The sequence below is a fragment of the Anas platyrhynchos genome, chromosome 1, assembly GCF_047663525.1.
Source record: "Anas platyrhynchos isolate ZD024472 breed Pekin duck chromosome 1, IASCAAS_PekinDuck_T2T, whole genome shotgun sequence".
Lineage (NCBI taxonomy): Eukaryota > Metazoa > Chordata > Aves > Anseriformes > Anatidae > Anas > Anas platyrhynchos.
In genome coordinates this window covers 81,262,354-81,283,844 of record NC_092587.1, presented here as the reverse complement: position 1 = coordinate 81,283,844, position 21,491 = coordinate 81,262,354, and the positions used below count along the sequence as shown (strand labels likewise).

At 42.3% G+C, this 21,491-nt stretch overlaps 1 protein-coding gene across 2 annotated transcripts in view; it reads left to right on the top strand.

Annotated features, from left to right (window-relative positions):
* Window positions 1–21,491, top strand: part of PRMT8 (protein arginine methyltransferase 8) — a 65,326-nt gene that overhangs the window by 22,638 nt on the left and 21,197 nt on the right. For both annotated transcript variants that reach the window (XM_005011647.6, XM_005011649.6), the window contains exons 2-4: window positions 11,969–12,154; window positions 13,016–13,171; window positions 20,814–20,877. In XM_005011647.6, the coding sequence (XP_005011704.1) occupies window positions 11,969–12,154; window positions 13,016–13,171; window positions 20,814–20,877 (406 nt within the window). The remainder of the gene's footprint in view (window positions 1–11,968; window positions 12,155–13,015; window positions 13,172–20,813; window positions 20,878–21,491) is intronic.

The following is a 21,491-nucleotide window of genomic DNA, read 5'->3' as shown; positions in this document are numbered from 1 at the left end:
TTTTAATTCTACTCCAGTACCCTCCCTGCAAAACTAACATAATTATTAGAACAGAAGGTTCAGACAAAAATGAAGAAAAAAGTTCAGAATGGAGAGAGAAATACACTTCTGTGCAACAAATTCTTTCAGATTTAGTCTCATCTGTGTTGTACCACCAAGCTTCTGGTCCTTTACATTTTTTTTCCCCAATTATTTTTCAGGTCTTTTTTATTCATAGATAAACATTTAATACTTGGCCAAAACCTACTAAGTGCCACATCAACGTTATCTTTTTCCAAATGTTAATTATACACTTGATGAATATTTATGCTAATAAAATTGTAATTAGTTTGCCTTTTTAATTTAATTTATTTAGTATTATGAAGCAAGTAAATAAGGTCTAGCTAACCAGGACAGTTACATGTATAATTACAATCTCTTCAAACCTTTGTAGACTCATTCTTGAGTTGAGCTTCTCTGTCCAAAAATGGCATCCTACTTTTGAGCAGAAAATGAATCACATGACATCATGAAGGGTCACTTGTATCTCACAAATTCCATAGGTAATGCCATTAGAAAAGAGCATGCATACACACACAAAAAAAATGGATGCACAATAGACCATCTGCTCTACACAATAGCGTGTAGATGAAAGTACAAGGCATTTCTCTATCTGTTTCTTGTAACAGTGATCATATAAATTAAGCTGTTGCAGTGAAGTCTGTAACATTAAGTCTAAAACAATAGCTCTATCACATGCCAAAGATAATCAAAACATAACCTTGTCATAAGGAAAGACACATTTCAGCACATCACAGAATCACAGAATCACAGAATTTCTAGGTTGGAAGAGACCTCAAGATCATCGAGTCCAACCTCTGACCTAACGCTAACAGTCCCCACTAAACCATGTCCCAAAATAATGCTTTGCTATCCTTTCACAAACTAGTTTGCAAAGAGTAAATTTCAGTTAATAAGAGTATGGTTCTCTGATATTTCCTTCTGCTCTATGCTGAAACAGGGACTGTCATAATATATACTGTTCATGCTGTACACTGGACCTCCTACTTTACATATGTTGCAAATTCTCTTTATAAAAAGGAACACAACTTCCTTTAAACTTCAATGTCCATAACTGCTGTTTGTCACCTTAACCCGTTTTTAGCCACTACACCTGAACTGCACTGTAATATAAACAGTCAAGAGGGCAGACCAGATGCATAGCATTATTATTATCTGTACTAGAAATGGACTAAAACTGCTTAAGCTTTTAGCTACAGCTACTTAACATTGCTCCCATCCTTACATACATCCATAGACCTGCTGTTATATGTAGCTTCAAAATCTTTTCATTCCAGAGTTTTATGTCTTGTTCTTCTGACAGTGTACATTCCTTAATCTTGTGAAAACAGGTTCTGTTTCTATTGCATATGTAAATTTGTAAATCCATATTAATAACCAACTCTATAATCTGAACAGAGATCAGATTTATAAGTTTATCCTGCCATTGCCACTGTATCTGCTGCATAGTATTAATATAACTGTCCATGTCTTGATATCATATGATACATGTGGAAGGGATCTGTGAAGGGACCTCTTTTACCCATTAAGAATCTTGACAGTATCTAATATCCTGGGCCGGATCCACAAAGGTATCACAGTTCCTGTCTCATATTTGGCTTTGGATACCAAAATTACTTTTTAACTTTCAAAGAGTAAGTAACAGATTTGCACACCTTTGTGATCTTTGCATTCTTTTTGCTGTCTCATATTTGGCTTTGGATACCAAAATTACTTTTTAACTTTCAAAGAGTAAGTAACAGATTTGCACACCTTTGTGATCTTTGCATTCTTTTTGCTACTTGGTGTTATTTCTGCTGCAGCCTAGATATGCTAATTGTTGCTAGCATCTTATACTTTGACTTTAGGGGGATTTGACCACTCAGTGTATAATCAAGTTACTCGTATGATTGCTCGGTCTCAGTTGTTCTGGACAAAAGCTTTATTCCAAAGCAAGCCATAGAACCTCATATTTCAGAACATGCCTCAGTGTTTTCACAGTATTTTTGTGAAATACCATAGGGATAACAGATAGCAATTATAATGTTCTGTAAGCTATACTTGTCAGTAATGGACCGTGAAATTCCCGATGATAGTAAGTGGACAGGTTTGTCTATGATGGGTTGATCTGACATTGTACATTTCAGATACACCATTTGAAAAGTTTAGAGAAGTGCATGACTTTGAAGTGGCTGAAAAACTAGTATCTTCAAAGCAAGCAGTTTTCAGAACCAGATCTCTATCCCTATTTTCTTTAGAGTCTTTCTAACTACTGAGAAACTCAGAAGACTGGAAAAAAGGGAAACATCACTCGCATTTTTGAAAAGGGTAGAAAGGAAGAACCAGGGAACTACAGATCAGTGAGCCTCAGCTCTGTGCCTGGAAAGATCATGGAACAAATCCTCCTGGAGACAATGTTAAGGCATATGCAGGACAAGGAGGTGATTAGGGACAGCCAGCATGGCTTCACCAACAGTAAATCGTGCCTGACCAATCTGGAGGCCTTCTATGATCGAGTAACTGCATCAGTTGACAAGGGGAGACCAACTGATGTCATCTACTTGGACTTCTATAAGGCCTTTGACATGGTCCCACATGACACCCTAATCTCTAAATTAGGAAGATATCGATTTGAAGAGTGGACCATCTGGTGTATTAGGCATTGGCTTGATGGCCACAACCAGAGCATAGCAATCAATGTTTCTATGTCCAGGTGGAGGTAGGTGACAAGTAGTGTCCCTCAGGCGTCTATTAGGACTAGTGTTTTTCAATATCTTAATCAGTGATGCCCCATCCCTGGAGGTGTTCACGGCCAGGGTGAATGAGGCCTTGGCCCACCTGATCAAGTGGGTGGCATCCCTGCCTATGGGAAAAGACTTACTCCACAAGAATACAAGCCAAAGGAGTCAAGAGAGGTTTTAACCAGTGCCATTGTTTAATGATTATCAAGAAGACATTGTAGAAGTAAGTCTCAGTTTTGGGAGGAGGATACCAAACACCTCTTATATGTACCTACACTCTTATATCTGCAGCAGGAAGAAGTTATATTGTTGAAACTGCTAAAGTGGTTGCATATCTAGTGATAATCTCTTGCATGTTAAAGGAGTAGATTATTATATTCCGACTGATGAAAATGGAGCTAGGCATATTTTATTTTAGTAGTTCTGACACAGAAAGCTACCTGGCCCAGCAAATAATTATACTTTGAGATATCATGAAACTATTTGTTTAAAAATAAAAGAGAATGCTGAAAGTTATTCATATTAAGCTGTAAAACCATTCTTAATGAATGTTGTTTCTTAATGAGAGGATAGGCATTAATGAAAGGGTAGACAGAAGATATTGTTAACCTCTTCAATGCCATTAGAATGCCATAAATAATTAAGAATTTGACAAGCAGAAAACACTGCGGCTTAAAGACTTTTATAAGTATTCGAATTTTAACTGCCAGATCTGCGTCTTCATGTCAAGAAACTGGCATTGAAATGCAGGTTTATTTTTACTCCATACACCTCAGCTTTCGTCACAAACCTCCTAAAAAGAAATAGTGTGTACTTCCCTTTCTCAGCACCATCTTACCTCTCTGTAGGTAGATCAATATACCTAAAAGACTCTGATTTTCAAAACAGCTTGACTACCCAGGATCTTGAATACCCAGTTCTCTTTTGTATTATGGGAATTATACATCTAGGTAGCCTCCTCAAGCCATGTTTACCTAGGTACCTAAGTTTTCAAGAAAAAAGAATTGCAATACTTCCCATTGATGCAAATGGACAACTCTACATGTCTAAATTTTAGAAACAGATGTCAAGTTACAGAAGCGTGAGATTTTTGATAAATTAATAATGGCTATGAATCTTGCCCTCTGTAAGAACGCAAAGCTTTTAAAAAAGTGGTCCTGTACTAATATCATTAATGCAGCTGTAGTCTGCCTACTTTGTCCGCCCACCCCCCCACACAAAAAAAAAAAAAAAAAAAAAAAAAAAAAAAAAGGAATTGAACTCTTTAATTTTAAAATACAGGAAAATACTTAAGTAATTTCCTCTGGCTTAAATGTTGAAATAACATAGAGTACCAGGATCTAAGTCCCATAGTAATGGTAGAAAAATATTCCTTCTGAGATCCTTCAGATCCTCCAACTGCAACAAATGGGAGATGGAAAAGTACAGGGATGCATGTTTATCACAGTGATGAATGTATTCTGAAGCGGCTGCTTTCATTCTTTCAAACTATTGGCAATGGCATTGGCCAGTGTTCTGGAACTCTGTGGAGCTGGCTGGAATCCATATTTTTAATAAAAATGATTTACCCAGATCTAATTTATTGGATCTGTTAATTGATGTGAGGTTCACCTCTTGCCTACATGCTTTCCCTTTCCAGGAGTTATTCTAAAGGTATGTTTTTAACAGGTAGGGTATGTGTGTGCTAGACTTGTAAATCATATCATGGATGTTTTTTTCATTTCTGGAAGGGATACAGGAAGGTATCAGTGATCATCCACATGCACACAAACATTGCTCAATAAACACAGATAGCAACATCCTTCTTTTCCTTTCCAACTGATCAGGTTCATGCAGAAATTAGTTAGAAATAAGATTTAAATAGTCTGCAGATTGTGTGCAGGGCTCAGTCAGATGCGCTCTCTGACCAACAGCTTGTTTGCATAAAACTAGCCCTTCTACTACACTTTATTTTGATTTTTACCATGCTTGTTCTTCCCCCATCCACCTTGGCCCTACCTTTTCTCTAGCCTTCATCTCTCAAAAAACAAACAAACAAAAACATTTATATTTCTGATACCATTATATGAGCAACTTTGACTTTACTTGGTATTGTCTACATAGTTACCTAGATGCTGCTGGCCTTGCAATTTCCAGTCACAAAAAAGATCCCCTCCAATTATCTGTGGATTTAGCCATCATGTAATCATATAACTCCTCCTTAATTACCTGTGAAGTCCAGACATCACTCATTGTGATATCTGTAAATATTAGCTTCTCACTTTCTTATTTGTTATATTCAGACTTTCTCATGTCAAGTCCAATAGCTACTCACAGCCTGTTTGCTTAGCTAAACCTCAGACCAGATCCTAATCATTTCTCTGAACACCTTAAAAAACAATTATTTGTTGATTAACGCTCACAGAGGATAGGTATGACTAACATGCTACAAGGCTTTACTTTTAGAAAGCTTCATCTGGCCAGCTGGTCATCAAACAGATGTGGGAATTGTAAGCATCCAGTATTTCTTAATATTAATTGATCCTCTGTCTTGCTGGGTTGCTGTTTTCTGACTCTTCACCAGGGCTTTATACCTCCTGTCAGTATTTTCCTCAAATCAGTCAGAAACCTAGTACTGTCTTAACAGCAATGATGCTTTATTTATCCTTTTTTTTTTTTTTCCTTTTGAATTTATCTTGTTCAGAGCACCCCCATAAAAGCTCCTGGTAAAGATAAGCCAAGGTCATAATGCATTTGTTCGTCATGAAACTGGACTGTGCTTCATGAAGCCTTCTCTGGTGGGTTACACAGATTTTTGGTAACACAGGTGACGGCTTTGTACTGGAACAGGTAGGAATCAAAAGCCAGTAGGAAGGGGCATACAGAGCACAAGTGTATTACGCATATTCCAACTATGCTGTGAGAGCACAAAACCAGTTTAGAAGTGACTAAAGTGCTGATACAGAAATTTTGAATACAAGAATTGGCAAAGCTGTACAGGACACTTTAGCTGCAGAATATTGTTTTGTCTCATGTCAGAGTCTTTCTAATAGTCTTTGGACAAAATTCATAGCTTGTGTAACTTCAGTGACGGTAGTATCTTCCTTTAGGGATGTAAACTGCTCCTGTAAATTTCTCTTCCTGGAAAATTGCCAACAAGAGTGAATAAGTAATTCTGCTGAAAGATTGCTTCTTACACTCAGCCAAATTCATCCCTCTTTTAAGTTCACAAGTGTAACTCCTTGACTTAGCAATCTCTCTTCTGATGCAACTTTGTGTATAGTATTGTGTATGTGTAAGTTCACAAGTAGTGCTCACCCACGTGAACCTTTTGAGAGGATGATCAGCTGCTAGGAGAAAGTGGAAGAACTCCATCTTGTCAGGTACCTTGTACTGACTCATCTCTGTGTATCACGCATGATGCAAATACTATCGCAACAGAGCACCAGCTCAACATGAGCTGGCAACGTGCACTTGGAGCCCAGAAAGCCAACTGTATCCTGGGCTGCATCAACAAAAGCATAGCCAGCAGGTCAAGGGAGGTGATTCTCCCTCTCTACTCTGCTCTCAGGAAATCCCACCTGGAGTACTGCGTGCAGCTCTGGCACAAGAAGTACATGGACGTATAAGAACGAGTCCAGAGGAGGGCTGCAAAGATGACCAAAGGGCTGGAACACTTCTCCTCTGAAGAAATGCTGAGAGAGCTGGGGCTGTTCAGCCTGGAGTAGAGAGACTTTATACTGGCCTTTCAGTATTTAAGGAGGGAGGGGGGCCTACAGGAAAGCAGGAGAGGGTCTATATATCAGAGAGTTCAGTGATTGGAGAAGGAGTAATAGCGTTATTCTAAAAGAAGGTAGGTTTAGTTTAGATATAAGGAAGAAATTCTTTTACTGTGAGGGTGGTGAGGCACTGGAACAGGTTGCCCAGAGAAGCTGTGGATGCTCCATCCCTGGAAGTGTTTAAAGCAAGATTAGATGGGACTTTGAGCAACCTGATTTAGAGGTAGGAGTCCTTGCCCACAGCTGGGGGGTTGGAACTAGGTGATCTTTAAGGTTCCATTCTATGATTCTATGACCAATAAAATAACAGCTATGTCTCCACCAACTACCACAAAAGAAATAGAAACTTTCTTATAGGTGTTGTTTTGTTTTGTTTTGTTTTTTTGATGTATTTAACAAATTGGAGCCATTTGAGAATATATATTAGAAATTACAGTCTGATTGTAAGCCCTGGATCCCGTGACATAGAAGAACAATTTCAAATGGGGCCCTGAGCAATGAGAAGCTTTTGAACAAAGTACAGTAGCCCTTGGGCCAGGCTGGACAGGATAAGGTGAAAAAAAAGTGCTTTATACCACAGCAGGGGAGCAAGCTCCCACCAAGAGCCTGTGGCAGCAAGCACCCCTTTGGAATTTTGCAGTCAGGGATACAGATAATCTGTGGCCTGCTGTACTCCAACTGAAAAAGAGATACTAGCAGCATATGAAGGGGGTTGAGCTGCTTCTGAAGTAGTTGGTAGTGATGCACAGCTCCTTTTGGATCCTCGATTAACTGTGCTGAATGTTCAAAGGAAGGATGTCCTCTACACATCATGCAACTGATGCTACATGAAGTAAGTGGGTCACACTGGTAACACAACAAGGTTGGATAGGAAACCCCAGCCAGACACAAATGTGGGAGCTGATCATGGACTGGCAGGGATTTCAGAACATCACCAGAGGAGGAGGTGATGCCTGATGAAGAGATCCCACTGTGTAATAGACTACCAGAAAATGAGAAGCAATATCTCCTCTTCACTGATGGGTCCTGTAGTATTGTAGGAAAGCATCAGAGATGGAAAGCTGCTGTATGGAGCCCTAAACAAGAAGTCACAGCAACTGCTGAAGGAGAAGGTGAATTAAGCCAGTTTGCAGAAGTGAAGGCCAGCCAGTTGGCTTTAGGTACTGCTGAATGGGAAAAGTGGCGAGTGCTTTAACACTATGCTGACTCAGGGATGGTGGCAAGTGCCCTGTGGGGGTGGTTACAACTATGAAAGCAGAGTGATTGGCAGCACAGAGGCAAACCACTTGTGCTTGGGGTTGTTCCTCCATAGGCACAGGACTTAGCACTTCTCCTCGTTGTGCTTCATTAAGTTCCTGTCATCTGTACTGGGTCTGGTAAAACCACCATATCAGCCCATTTCTCCAGCCTCAAGGTCCCTCTGCATGGCAGGGTGACCCTCTGGTGTATCCAACAGTCTCCCGTTTTGTGTCACCAGCAAACTTCCTGAGGGTTCACTCTGTCCTGTTATCCAGATGATTAATGAAGATGTTAAACAGGACTGGACCCGGTACTGACCCCTGGGGTACTCTAGTAGTTACTGGTTCTCAACTAGACTTCATGCCACTGACCACTACACTCTGGGCCCAGTTTTCAAAGTAAATCACTGTCATCCTATCCAGCCCATACATCAGCAGTAGGTATGCTTGGTGTTCAGTAGTTACCCCTACCTTGCCATTAGATATTTTTTTTGCAATTGCCTGTGGTGTGTCTAGAAGCCTTCTCACCTAAGAGAAGAAGACAATGGAGTTCACTGGATGTTAAGTTTATGTGTTTTTTTTTTCACTTACAAAATGATGCAGGACAAGATTTGGGAGAAAAAATTAAGACCTCATAGAGTTCATATTAAATTAAAATTATATTAATTTTCATATGAAATTAAATTAAAATTTTGTTCAACATCTTCATCGACAACCTTGATAAGGGAAGTGTTCACCCTCAGCAAGTACACCGATGATACAAAGCTGGGAGGAGTGGTCAACACACCAGAAGGCTATGCTGCCATTCAGTGAGACCTGGACAGGCTGGAAAGGTGGTCAGGAGGAAACCAGATGAGGTTTAACAAAAGCAAGTGTAGAGTCCTGCACCTGGGAAGGAACAACCACATGTATCAGTACAGGCTAGGGAATGACCTGCTGGAGAGGAGCTCTGAGGAGAAGGACCTGGGTCCTGGTGGATGACAGGTTGGCCATGAGCCATCAGTATGCCCTTCTTGCCAAGAAGGCCAATGGGATCCTGCCGTACATTAAAAGGAGTGTGGCCAGCAGGTCAAGGGAAGTGATCCTCCCTCTATACTCCGCCCTGGTCAGGCCTCACCTGGAGTACTGTGTCCAGTTATGGGCTCCCCAGTACAAAAAAGACAGGGATCTCCTGGAAAGAGTCCAGTGGACGGCCACAAAGATGATACGGGGCCTGGAGCATCTCCCCTATGAGGAAAGACTGAGAGACCTGGTCTGTTCAGCCTTGAGAAAAGAAGACTGAGGGGGGATCTTATCAATGTTTACAAGTACCTTAAGTGTGGGAGACAAAGGCATACGGCCAACCTCTTTTCAGTGGCCTGTGGGGACAGGACAAAGGGCAATGGCCATGAAATGGAGCACAGGAAGTTCCGCAACAGCATGCAAAAGAACTTCTTCACAGTGAGGGGGAGAGAGCACTGGAACAGGCTGTCCAGGGAAGCTGTGGAGTCTCCTTCTCTGGAGATACTCAAGACCCATCTGGATGCTTACTTGTGCAACCTGTTCTAGGGAACCTGCTTTGGCAGGGGGGTTGGACCCAATGATCTCTTGAGGTCCCTTCTAACCCCTACAATTTTGTGATTCTGTGAAAATGCAGTTCTGAACATCTACAGTTTAAATCCTTGTGATCTAGTGGAACAATATAGAAAGGACTGCAGGGCAAGTTAACTACAAAGATTTAATAATGCGTGCACCACTGGAGAAAAATGTTAGGTTGTAAACTCAAGTATATAATTAAAACTATCAGGATTGAATTTAGAAGAGTTGAATATCACAATCAATACCTTGACAGAACTGGACAGGACAAAATACAAATACCAGTTGGGAACTATTATATTCTGGGTGGGAGGTGAACTGGATGAGGCAATAGAGTCAAAAAAGTCAGAAATAGAAAATAAAGCACTTCTGGATCATTTGGGACAAAGGCTTTACAGGTACATAAACTACTTGTATTCCTTTTCCCAGAGTGACCAAAGAAACCATCAAAAGGTGACGCATTTAAATCTTCAAATGGTCTGGGGAAAAATGTAATTTTTTTTATACTGAAGTAAACTGAACTAGGCTAATTGATGCTATACATAGAGAGTACAAGGGAATGTTTTGCAGTGTCACAGTATAGAATATAGGGCAAAGTCTATAAAAGTATTTAGGAGAAGCACATCTTGTCCCCACTGGGAAATTACTGAATTTGAAAATCAGAAGAAGGTAGAAGAGAAGTTGAAATAGTTTAAGTAGTATGGACTTTCTCAGTACCTGAAGTTGTTGACCCATAATTTGCAGGTCACTTAGCACACATGATGCTGTAATGTCTTCTTCAGTCTTTCCCAGTTTTCAGCATTTTGCTTCATGTTACGGATGAAAGATGGAGATATACTCATAGCCAGACCATGGTCTGTATCTCTTTCCACTTAAACTATTTCTGAAACATTCTGTATTTTGTCTTAGAGGCTACAGACACAAAATCTGAGTCAAGGGATTATAAGAATTCTGGCTCTATTGAAATTTTGCTACTGAAGGTGAAATACCGAGGAAAAACAAAGCACAGTGGGCCAGAATATGTTGACACCACATGACTCCCCAGAACAGTAAATTAAATTAAGAGATAACTGTTGTGGTTTAACAACTGATGGGTAGCTAAATTCCAACACACTGCTCTCTCATTCCCACAGCACATGGGACGAGAGTGACCGAGAAGGAGCAGCAGAGAAGAAGTGCTGTAGACTGACCATAACCCCCATTCCCCCGTTCCCCTGCGCCGCTCGGGGGAAGGAGGTGGAAGAGGGTGGATGGGGGGGGAAGGTGCTTTTGGTTTCTTTCCGTTGTTTCTCACTTCTCTAGCTTGTTAGTAATGAGCAATAAATCTTACTATCTGTCTTCTTATGCTGAGTCTGTTTTGCCCGTTACAATAATTATTGCGTGATTTTCTCGTCTTTATCTCAATCCTTGAGCCCTTTTCACATATTTTCTCCCCATTCCTCTTTGAGGAGGGGGAGTGAGAGAGCGGCTGTGGTGGAGCTCGGCTGCCCACTCGAGCGGAACCACGACACCTCCTCAGAAGGATATGGGGACAAAAAATAATGCACCAAAGAAAAACCTACAGGTTGAGAAAAGGAGCAGTTTAATGAAAGGGAAGAAAAAGAAAGGCCACACAGAAGAAAAAGGAAAAAAAAAATATTCTCTACTTCCCATCAACAAGTTATGTTCAGCCATGCATTGGGAATCAGGGCCTCAATAGTGGTGGCTCGGGAAGTCAAAAACTTTCACAAAAAGTGTCTCTATTTCTCCTTCTTTCCCCTTCAGTTTTTATTGCTGAGCATAATGTCATACAGTATGGAATATCTCTTTAGTCAGTTTAGGTCAGCTGTCCTTACTATGTCCTCTCATCACTTCTTGCCCACCCTGAGCCTACTGGAATTGGAGAAACAGCCTTGTTGTGCCACCATTGTTAAGCATTAGCCAAAATACTGATACAATATCAGTTCTGTTCTAGCTACAAGTGAAAAGCACAGCGCTATGTGGGCTGCTGTGAGGAAAGTTAATTCCATCCAATGCTGACCCTGTACAATAACATATCCCACACAGCTTCTTACACTGCATACTGAATGTGCTAACAGATTTTCAGATAGTGTAAGGGACTTTCAGATATCACCTGACAATTAAGAATCTATTATGGATCATGTCTTTCATACTGGCAACACAGTGTTCAAAATCCTTTGATTGTCAACCTTTATGTGCAGAACTATCAAATTATTACAACTTGCCTCTTACAAAGCTGTGGCAGTTTGACAGAGAAATTTGCTACTAAAGCAGAAAACCTAGCTCTTAACTGCCATGTGTCCATGTTAATGCTAGTCAGTGCATGTTTGGAGTCACCCACTTAAGCCAACACCTGTGTTTTCCAGTTACTTTGCACTGATGACAGTATCTGCAGAGGGACATCAAGGAAAAAGCCAATAAGGAAAATTCCTAAGACAGAGCAAATAAGTTAAAGAGACAGGAATAGTTAGCAGCTATTTTCCCAGATTTCACTTATGATAACCCAGGTGTCTTTGGTGTTACTACCCCTTAGCTCTTTACAATATTACTATGCTAGTCATAGAGAGAAAGGTTTTCTTTTAATGATGTCTCTTAACAATACTCTGTATTCTCCTAGGTTTGCCCTGTCCCATCCCAGCCTCCACAGCCTACTGTTGTTCCGAAGCCAGTTCAATCTGTCATACATGTCCCATTGCAACCAAGCTGCCCGGGCCGGGGCAAGATGGCAAAGCTCCTCAATCCAGAAGAGATGACATCCAGGGATTATTATTTTGATTCCTATGCTCACTTTGGAATTCATGAGGTAATATTTATTTTTATCCCAGGTATTATTGCAGAATAAAAAATAAATAAAAGTTTTCTGTGATGTATGAGTTATTTATCCACCTCACACTTCCTAATGATTATATTCTGCCTTTCCTCAGAACACTGGATTATCTGATCAAGTACCAAGGATATCATCCACTTCTCCAGAGATCTGTGTTCAATACCTCTGTCCCACTTAAATCCTTACATATATGAATTCACCACAGCACTTATATTAGCTATCTGTACACTGGTGATCTTCATCTGCGTACAGTTTAGTGCATTGGTGTGGACTGCAAACTAACCCAATCACACATGGAAACTACCTCATTGTTAAGTTAGTCTTTTGTTCTCTTGCATATTTGAGCACATGCTAGCAGAAAAGTTACTCAACTGACAAAGGAAGCCAAGTAGTGTTTTGACTCTTGGCTTGTTACTTGAATGCACAAGCTGCGCTAATGGGAACATATAGCTCAATATCATCCAGGAAATCCATTCCTGGAAAGAATTCACTATACACAGGGGACCATATTTACTAGAAAAAGTTGTCTGTGGACCCACTCTAAAGACACTAATAACATCTCACATTTGCATGACCCAGGAGTATGGGATCTTAAAGACATGGCAGCAAAAAGGCTAACAATGTGAAATCAGTGGCACTTTTCACAAACCACATAATGAAGAGTTTTTCAAGTACTTTGGGATGTACACATCAAAGCAACTCTTCAGGTTGTTAATAATGCTTCAGTTAAAAGAAGGAAATAAATTCAGCAGCAATGTTGAATACATATAAGCACTTCAAATAATAAGTCAATGTTTTGTTGTTTTGTGGTTTGTTTGTTTGTTTTTTTCACCACAGGAAATGTTAAAGGATGAAGTACGTACATTAACCTATAGAAACTCAATGTATCACAATAAACATGTTTTTAAAGATAAGATTGTCCTTGATGTTGGAAGTGGCACAGGAATCCTCTCCATGTTTGCTGCAAAGGCAGGAGCCAAGAAAGTATATGGGGTAAGAAGACTTCCCAACATGTTTTGGGTTTGTTTGCTTATTTTGCCTGAGAAGAAAACAAGGAAAATGGATTTACATTGATTTACATTTCTTACTTGTCTTGGTTTGAAATTCTTCCCTCCAAACTTTTGTATGACTTGAGTTGCAGTGCCTTCAGTGGAGGTCTGAAGCTTTCTATGATCTGCAGTAGGGCACCCTTTCCAAATCAAGACATACTGTCTGCTTTTTGGTGGAAAAGGGGGTCTGGAGGAGAGGAGAGGGTCTTTAGTGTTCTGGTGCATATCCACATTTCCTCCTGGCTGTCTCCCAGACCCCTGGCCATATGGTCTTCCTCCCTCCTCTAATTCTAGAGTGAGTCAACTCAGTGGCAGAGAATTCACCCAGTAAAAGAAACATAAATACTTTTCCATGTGTTCATTGTTATTGTTGTTTGCTTTGGATTTATTTACAGTTCAGGCTCTATCTCAGGCATTTATAATGCTCAGTGGCACATGAGTGTCAGCTCATCCATGGACTGTTCAACACAGTCCACCTCACTACCCGATCATCCAGACCACACTTCCTCAGTTTAGCTGCGAAGATGCTGTGGGAGACGGTGTCAAAGGCTTTACTGAAATCAAGATATACCATATCCACTGCTTTGCCATCATCCATACCATTACCTGGTTATGTCTTCATAAAAGGCTATCAGGTTGGCTAAGCATGACTTCCCATTGGTAAAGCCATGCTGACCGCCCCTAATGACCCCTTTATCCTTGATATGCCTAGAGACAGCACCAAGGATAAGTTGTTCCATCACCTTTCCAGGGACAGAGGTGAGGCTGACAGGTCTGTAGTTACCTGGGCCTTCCTTCTTGCCCTTTTTGAAGACCAGAGTAATATTTGCTTCCCTCCATTCTTCAGGCAACTCTCCGTTTCCCCACAACTTAATAAAGATGATGGAGAGTGGCCTAGCAATGACTTTCGCCAGCTCCCTCAGCACCCATGGGTACATCTCACCAGGATCCATGGATTTATGGATGTCCAGATTGCTTAATTGGTCCTTAACCCAGTCCTCATCAACTGAGGCTAACTCCTCCTTTATCCTGACTTTCTCTGGGGCCTCAGGGGTACAGGGCTCCTCAGGAAAGCCTCCAGCAGTATAGACAGAAACAAAGAAGGCATTCAATAACTCTGCCTTCTCTGTATCTTCTGTCACCAGGGCACTCACCTCATTCGTCAGTGGGCCTACATTGCCTCTAATGTCAGTTTTATTTGCTGCGTATTTGAAGAAGCCCTTTATGTTGTCCTTGAGCCCTCTTGCAAGGTTCAATTCTAAGGAGTCCTTTGCTTTCCTAGTTGCCTCCCTACATCCTCTGACAACAGTCTTATATTCCTCCCAAGTGGCCAGCCCCTCCTTTCATGATGTGTAGACTCCCCTCTTCCACTTGAGTTTGCCCAGCAGTTCCCTGTTTAACCATGCAGGTCTCCTGGCTCTCTTTTCTGACTTCCTACCTGTTGGGATGCCCTGTTCTTGAGCTCTGAAGAAGCAGTCCTTGAATGCTAACCAGCTATCTTGGGCTCCTTTTCCTTCAAGTACCTTGTCCCATGGGATTTCCCCTAGCAAATGCTTGAAAAGGCCAAAGTCAGACCTACTGAAGTCCAGGGTTGCAATTCTGCTAGGTATTCTGTTCCTGCCACATGAGATCTTAAACTCCACCATCTCATGGTCGCTGCAACCAAGGCTGCCTTCAACCTTCACCACATCAACCAGTCCCTCCTTGTTAGTGAAGACAAGATCCAGCAGTGCTCCTCTCCTAGTTAGTACTTCCACCATTTGCATCAGGAAGTTATCATCAATACACTGAGGGAACCTCCTGGGCTGTGAATGACTGGCTGAGTAGGCCTTCCAGCAAATGTTAGGGTAGTTATAATACCCCACAATCACCAGTGCCTGTGTTCGTGAGGCTCTTGTCAGCTGTCTGAAGAAGGCCTAGTCAACTTCCTCATCCAGATCTAGTGGCCTGTAATAGACACCCACAACAGTATCCCCCATGCCAGGCTGTCTCTTAATTCTCACCCACAGACTCTCAACTCACTCCACATCCGCTCCCGGACAGTACTCATTACAATGTATTTGCTCTTTCACACAAAAAGCAATTCCACCACCTCACCTTGCTGGCCTGTCTTTCCTAAGAAGACCATACCTAACCATGACCACATTCCAGTCATGTGAGCTGTCCCACCATGTCTCTGTAATTGCCACTAGATCATAATTTCCTGACTGAACACAGATTTTTAACTCCTCCTGCTTATTTGCCAAGCTACATGCATTGGTGTACAGGCAGTTAAGGGATTGAGATGAGCACATCGATTTCACTAAGGGGGTTTCTCAGTCTTCACCACTGCTATTGCGCTGTCCCACTGGTGCAAAACCCAGCTACAACCAACTCTCATAGTTCTAGTTCCATTTGTCACCCAGCAGGACCATGGCACTGTGGCGCTGTAAGGCAGCAGCTGGCTGGTTCTAGTACCTTCCTCACCCTCTGTGATGCGTTGCCTGTCCCCTGATTGGCTGGCTAGCGATTGTTAGCTGTTTTGCAGTGTCATGTCATCATTAGTAAGTGTCATAATTAGTGAGTGTGTCTTCTCCTCCCTATAAAAGGGCCAAAGGGGGGCAGTGGGATACAGTGGTGCTGAAGCTGGTTGCAGAGGCAGTGGCAGAGGAGGAGGAGGTGGCAGCGGCAGCAGCAGTGGTGGTGGCGGCAGCAGCAGCAGTAGTGGCGGTGGCTGTGGCAGTTGTGGTGCTGGCTGTGGTAGTTGTGCTGGTGATGCTGGAGGAGGAGGAGGTGGCGGCATAATAGGAGGTAGAGGAGGAAGTGGTGGTAGTGGAGGAGATGATGGTGGAGGTGGAGGAGGTGGTGGTGGAGGAGGTGGAGGAGGAGGAGGTGGTGGTGGCAGAGGGGGAGGTGGCAGAGGAGGTGGTGGCGGAGGAGGTGGTGGCGGAGGAGGTGGTGGAGGAGGAGGAGGTGGCGGTGGAGGAGGTGGTGGTGGAGGAGGTGGCGGAGGAGGTGGTGGTGGAGGAGGTGGCGGTGGTGGAGGAGGTGGTGGTGGAGGAGGAGGAGGTGGTGGTGGAGGAGGTGGTGGCGATGGAGGAGGTGGCGGAGGAGGAGGTGGTGTAGGAGGAGGAGGTGGTGGTGGAGGAGTTGGTGGCGGAGGAGGAGGAGGTGGTGGAGGAGGTGGCGGTGGAGGAGGAATTGGTGGAGGAGGAGGAGGAGGTGGTGGAAGAGGAGTTGGCGGAGGAGGAGTTGGCGGAGGAGGTGGTGGAGGAGGAGGTGGTGGCGGAGGAGGAGGAGGTAGTGGTGGAGGAGGTGGTGGTGGAGGTGGTTGAGAAGGTGGTGGCGGAGGAAGTGGTGGAGGAGGAGGTGGTGGCGGAGGAGGAGGAGGTGGCGATGGAGAAGGAGGAGGAGGTGGTGGTGGAGGAGGTGGTGGCGGAGGAGGAGGTGGCGGAGGTGGAGGTGGTGGTGGAGGAGGTGGCGGAGGAGGTGGTTGTGGAGGATTTGGCGGTGGTGGAGGAGGTGGTGGCGGATGAGGTGGCGGTGGTGGAGGAGGTGGTGGTGGAGGAGGTGGTGGCGATGGAGGAGGTGGCGGTGGAGGAGGAGGAGGTGGTCGTGGAGGAGGAGTTGGCGGAGGAGGAGTTGGCGGAGGAGGTGGTGGAGGAGGAGGTGGTGGCGGAGGAGGTGGTGGGGGAGGAGGTGGTGGCGGAGGAGGAGGTGGCGGAGGAGGAGGAGGTGGCGGTAGACAAGGAGGTGGTGGAGGAGGAGGAGGTGGCGGAGGAGGAGGAGGTGGTGGAGGAGGTGGCGGTGGACAAGGAGGTGGTGGAGGAGGAGGAGGTGGCGGAGGAGGAGGAGGCGGAGGAGGAGGTGGCAGAGAAGGAGGAGGTGGAGGAGGAGGTGGCGGAGGAGGAGGACGAGAAGGTTGTGGAGAAGGAGGAGGTTGTGGAGAAGGAGGAGGTTGTGGAGAAGGAGGATGTGGCAGAGGAGGAGGAGGTGGAGGAGGAGGTGGCGGAGGAGGAGGACGAGTAATTTGTGGAGAAGGAGGAGGTTGTGGAGGAGGAGGAGGTTGTGGAGAAGGAGGAGGTGGTGGAGGAGGAGGTGGCAGAGGAGAAGGAGGTGATGAGAATAAGATCCAACAACGCTCTTCGCATATTTGGTTCATCCACCGTTTGTGTCAGCAAGTTATCATCAGTGGTCTGAAGGAACCTTCTGGACTGTGAATGGCTGTCTGAGTAAGCCTTCCAACAAGTATCAGGGCATTTAAAATCTCCCCCAATAACCAGGGCCTGTGATTGCGAGGCTGCTATTAGTGGCCTGTAGAAGACCTCATCAACTTCCTCATCCTGGTCTGGTAGCCTGTAATAGACACCCACAACATCGTCACCCATGCCACCCTGCCCAGGGAAGTGGTTAAGTCACCATCCCTGAAGGTGTTCAATAAACATGTAGATTTAGAACTTCATAGCATGATTTAGTGGTGTGTGACCTTTAGTAGGAAGTTAAAGGTTGGGCTAGATGATCTAGGTTCTTTTCCAATGTGAATGATTCTATGATTCTGTGATAAAAGCAGAACCTACAATGATGTTAATCTAACTGGGGAGCTGTTGTAGGACATGTAGCGAAATGATTGGTATGTCTGTTCATGCTTGGGAATAGGGATCAATGGATGAAAAAATAAGTTCAATTATCCCTTGAAACTCTGGCTCATCTTCTGCATTTAGTCATACAAAATTCAGACCAATCACTGCAGTAGAACTGTCCAAATTCTATGTTACTTTCAGACATACAACACCATATTGGTAACAAGGAGTTAAACTGATACATGAAACCAAGTTACACAGTGGACATTAACTGATTTAGATAAAAAGGTGGTGGTGAGGACACAACCTAGGGAAAAAGAAATCTGGAGATGTGGTAACTGCATCAGAAAAAGATTCAGTAGGAAGAGATAGTCACAGCATTATACTGATGTCTGAAAAATAAACTGAAAGTAGGAGTGAATATACACACAATGAACTAGACACAGTTGTAGAAACAGATGTTTTATTGGAACACACAGCATTCATAAAATCCAAATGCTCTGTAAAATTCGACAGACTTAAGCAGATCATTGAGTTGAAAGAGAACTGGGGGAAAAGCTGAAAAAGCTGAGCTATTTTCCTATTTTTTCACCTACAGAATTAAGTATTTTTTAGTTCTGAGTTAAAAAAAAAAAAAAAAGTACTACAGTATAGAGCCCAACTCAAAATACAGATTAATATCTTTGGCCATTCTGAAGCAAGTTTATTTTCTGAAATGTATCTACCTTCCTGGAGCATTTGAGCCTTGTTTTTTTACTGTTTTTGGGGTGGGGCAGGGGGATGATTTTGCTTCTTTGGGAATTATACTAATTTTCTGAATCTTGCAACCACTGATGAAAGAGAAGTTTTGATTCCTTTGCAACTTTTTCTCTTGAAAGTTTGGAAAGCCAACCCCAAATCCATTCATGCCCATGTGTTATTTAAGAAGCTTGTGGTGCCAGCTGCTGGACCAAGTGCAGGGTTCTCGGTACCAGTTCCTGGTGAGACCTGTGTGTGGCTGAGTGGAAGTTAGTGCCAGCTACTGGAGTCTGACCAGGGGTGTAGGTGCCCTCAGCCTGTGGTGTCTGCTACTGGAGCAAGCAGGGTCCTAGCATCAGCTACAGGAGCAAGTAGGGTTCTTTTACTCCCAACCCTTGGAGCAGGAGCATTGACTGTTCCCAACACCAACTACCAGAACATGAGCAAAGCAAATGCAGGGCTCCACAAAGACAGGTGGAATAGTGGTCACAGCCCTTGTGCCTGAAGCCTGAAGCCTGCTGCTGGGCAGGGTGTTGAAAGCTTGTACCTTGCCCAGACCTGGTATATGTGGGCTTTGTGTGTATTCACTACCCAACTTTAAGCTGGACTAACTAGTGAGTAGTGTGGGCTTGTGTGTGTGCCTGCAGTAATGAAATTCTATTCTAACAGCTGAAGAGAAGGAAGGGGACTTGGCTGTCTATGCTTTGTGTGAGTACTGTATGTAAGTGTTGTTGAAGGCAGCACTTGGCAGGGGCAGCCTGTGAGACGAGTCATGTCCATGACCTGTCTCTGTCTGCACAGCTGTGTGTCACTGGGATATGTACTCAGCTTTGCTACGGGGATGTGTGCTCAGGTTGAATCTGCAAGGAGAAAGCAGCAGCCACATGCCTCAGTCTGGGCAGAGTCCCTAGGCCCCCAGACAGCAGGGCGGTAGTCGTCTTGGTCTGGAGAACCTGGAAGAGGTGGCAACGCTCTTCATTTAACATACAGTTTACTGTATGGGAAGAAGAAGCTGGATATAGGGAAAGGACAGAGTTCTTCCGAAGGGGTTTATTCCCTTCCTGACAGACTTCTTCCTGGACTTCCAGGATTGGCACTCTGACAGTCCCTTCTATATGCCAACTTTAGTTTATGTTCAGGCTATTGAGTCAGACAACTTAAGGAGCGGTTTACATCCCCAAGCAAACTAAGCAAAAATAATGATCATGTTCCCATGGGAACAAGGACTGATATTATGACTATCTGTTTCCTGGGCTATATAAGAAGAATAGGGGATTTGTGTGTCCTTCCATTTGCTGTCATGACATTCATGAGTGCCAGCAAAGAGATCAAGCACAGTTTGACTTTTAGTGGATAACTTAAAATCCCTGGACATAAAAAGCACTTCCATTAGATAACAGAATTCTATTTGACATTGGCATAGGGAAATGATAGACAAAGATTATAGAAAGTGTTATTAATTTTGTAAGGCCAAATTTGAAAGAGCTAAATTAGGAATTGATTAGGCATCTATCAGCAATTTTGACCCAAAAGACCACAAAAAAATAAAAAAAGTGAGATTCAAGGAATGCGACATTTCTCTAAGATATCAAAAATCTTTGCAAACATGGGCTCTTTTGCTAGAACTCAAACTTAAGGGCAAATCTATAACTAGGAGGTACTTTGTAATTCCTTGCCTACTAAAAGAACAGAATTGGTCATAAGAAAAGATGTAGATCTGGATGGTTTTGTAAATACAATAATATCTATAATTTCTTCTGTGTAAAATTTCTGACTTCTTTTTTGATAGCATGCATTGACAAATACAGATTTTCATGGTTGAAAGAAGTTCTTTTTGAAACAGACCATTGTTGTCATGGTTTGTTTTTTAACATTATTCACAAAGTTTGAATGTATTTTGTTTTCAAATATATGAGGAAATAGATGACCATGCTAATTGATTCAGCAGATTTTTTGAAGAGGAGATAATATTGTGAGGTAGTGGGAATAAATTAAACAACGTTATTTATAAATTATATAATCTTGTAGTTAAGAACTCTTTTTTCCACATTTCAAGTTTTATAAACAATCCTTTCTATGTGTGTCAATTTAACTCATAAACAAGCTTTTGTTAGGTATATTAAGGTATAATTGATCATGATACTGCACACACAGATTTGATTTACTTGTTATCAGTAGTTACACACTCTGTACAGGCTCTGCTGCCTTCAGTAGATTTTTATTCTATTCATATATCTGATGTCTGTAACACAATCACTTTTTCTCTTGCTTTTCTTCTTTCTTTTCTAGATTGAATGTTCAAGTATATCTGACTACTCAGAAAAAATTATCAAGGCCAACCACTTGGACAACAGTAAGGAACATATAAAAATATTTTTTTAGGAGAAAGAAGAGATAATATTTTTCACTTTTTCTGTTTTGTTTATGTTGTATGCTTAATATATAAATGGTAGTTTTGTATTACGTATTTTATATATATACAAAAGAAAACAAACTCATTCTAGGCACTATAACAAAACCTCACAGGAACAGTTACTTCTACATTTACTTCTAGGCTCACAGACAACAGATGTAAGTGGGACTTACCAGCTGTTTGATTTAGCAAAGCAGTCAGAAGATTGCATACTAGAGCTGAACAAGCATCAGAATTCCATTTTCAAATGAATTCTGCCCTTTCAATTCCACCTTATCTCATAAATGGAATCAAGACATATACACATGCACTTTCATAAACTGAAATTTAAAAGATGTTATGAATAAAAAGTATTCCAAATCAATACAGATTTATCAGAGTTACTTCTGACTTACAAAACAGATATTTAAAAGAAAAAAAAATAATTGAAATACACAAACAAATCAAAATGATCAAATCTCATATTAATGGTATCAATGAAATTTTTTCTTTCTTGAAAGGAACCTGTTGAAATTCCCAGAGATGTGGAAATATTTCAATTTTTTAAAAATATT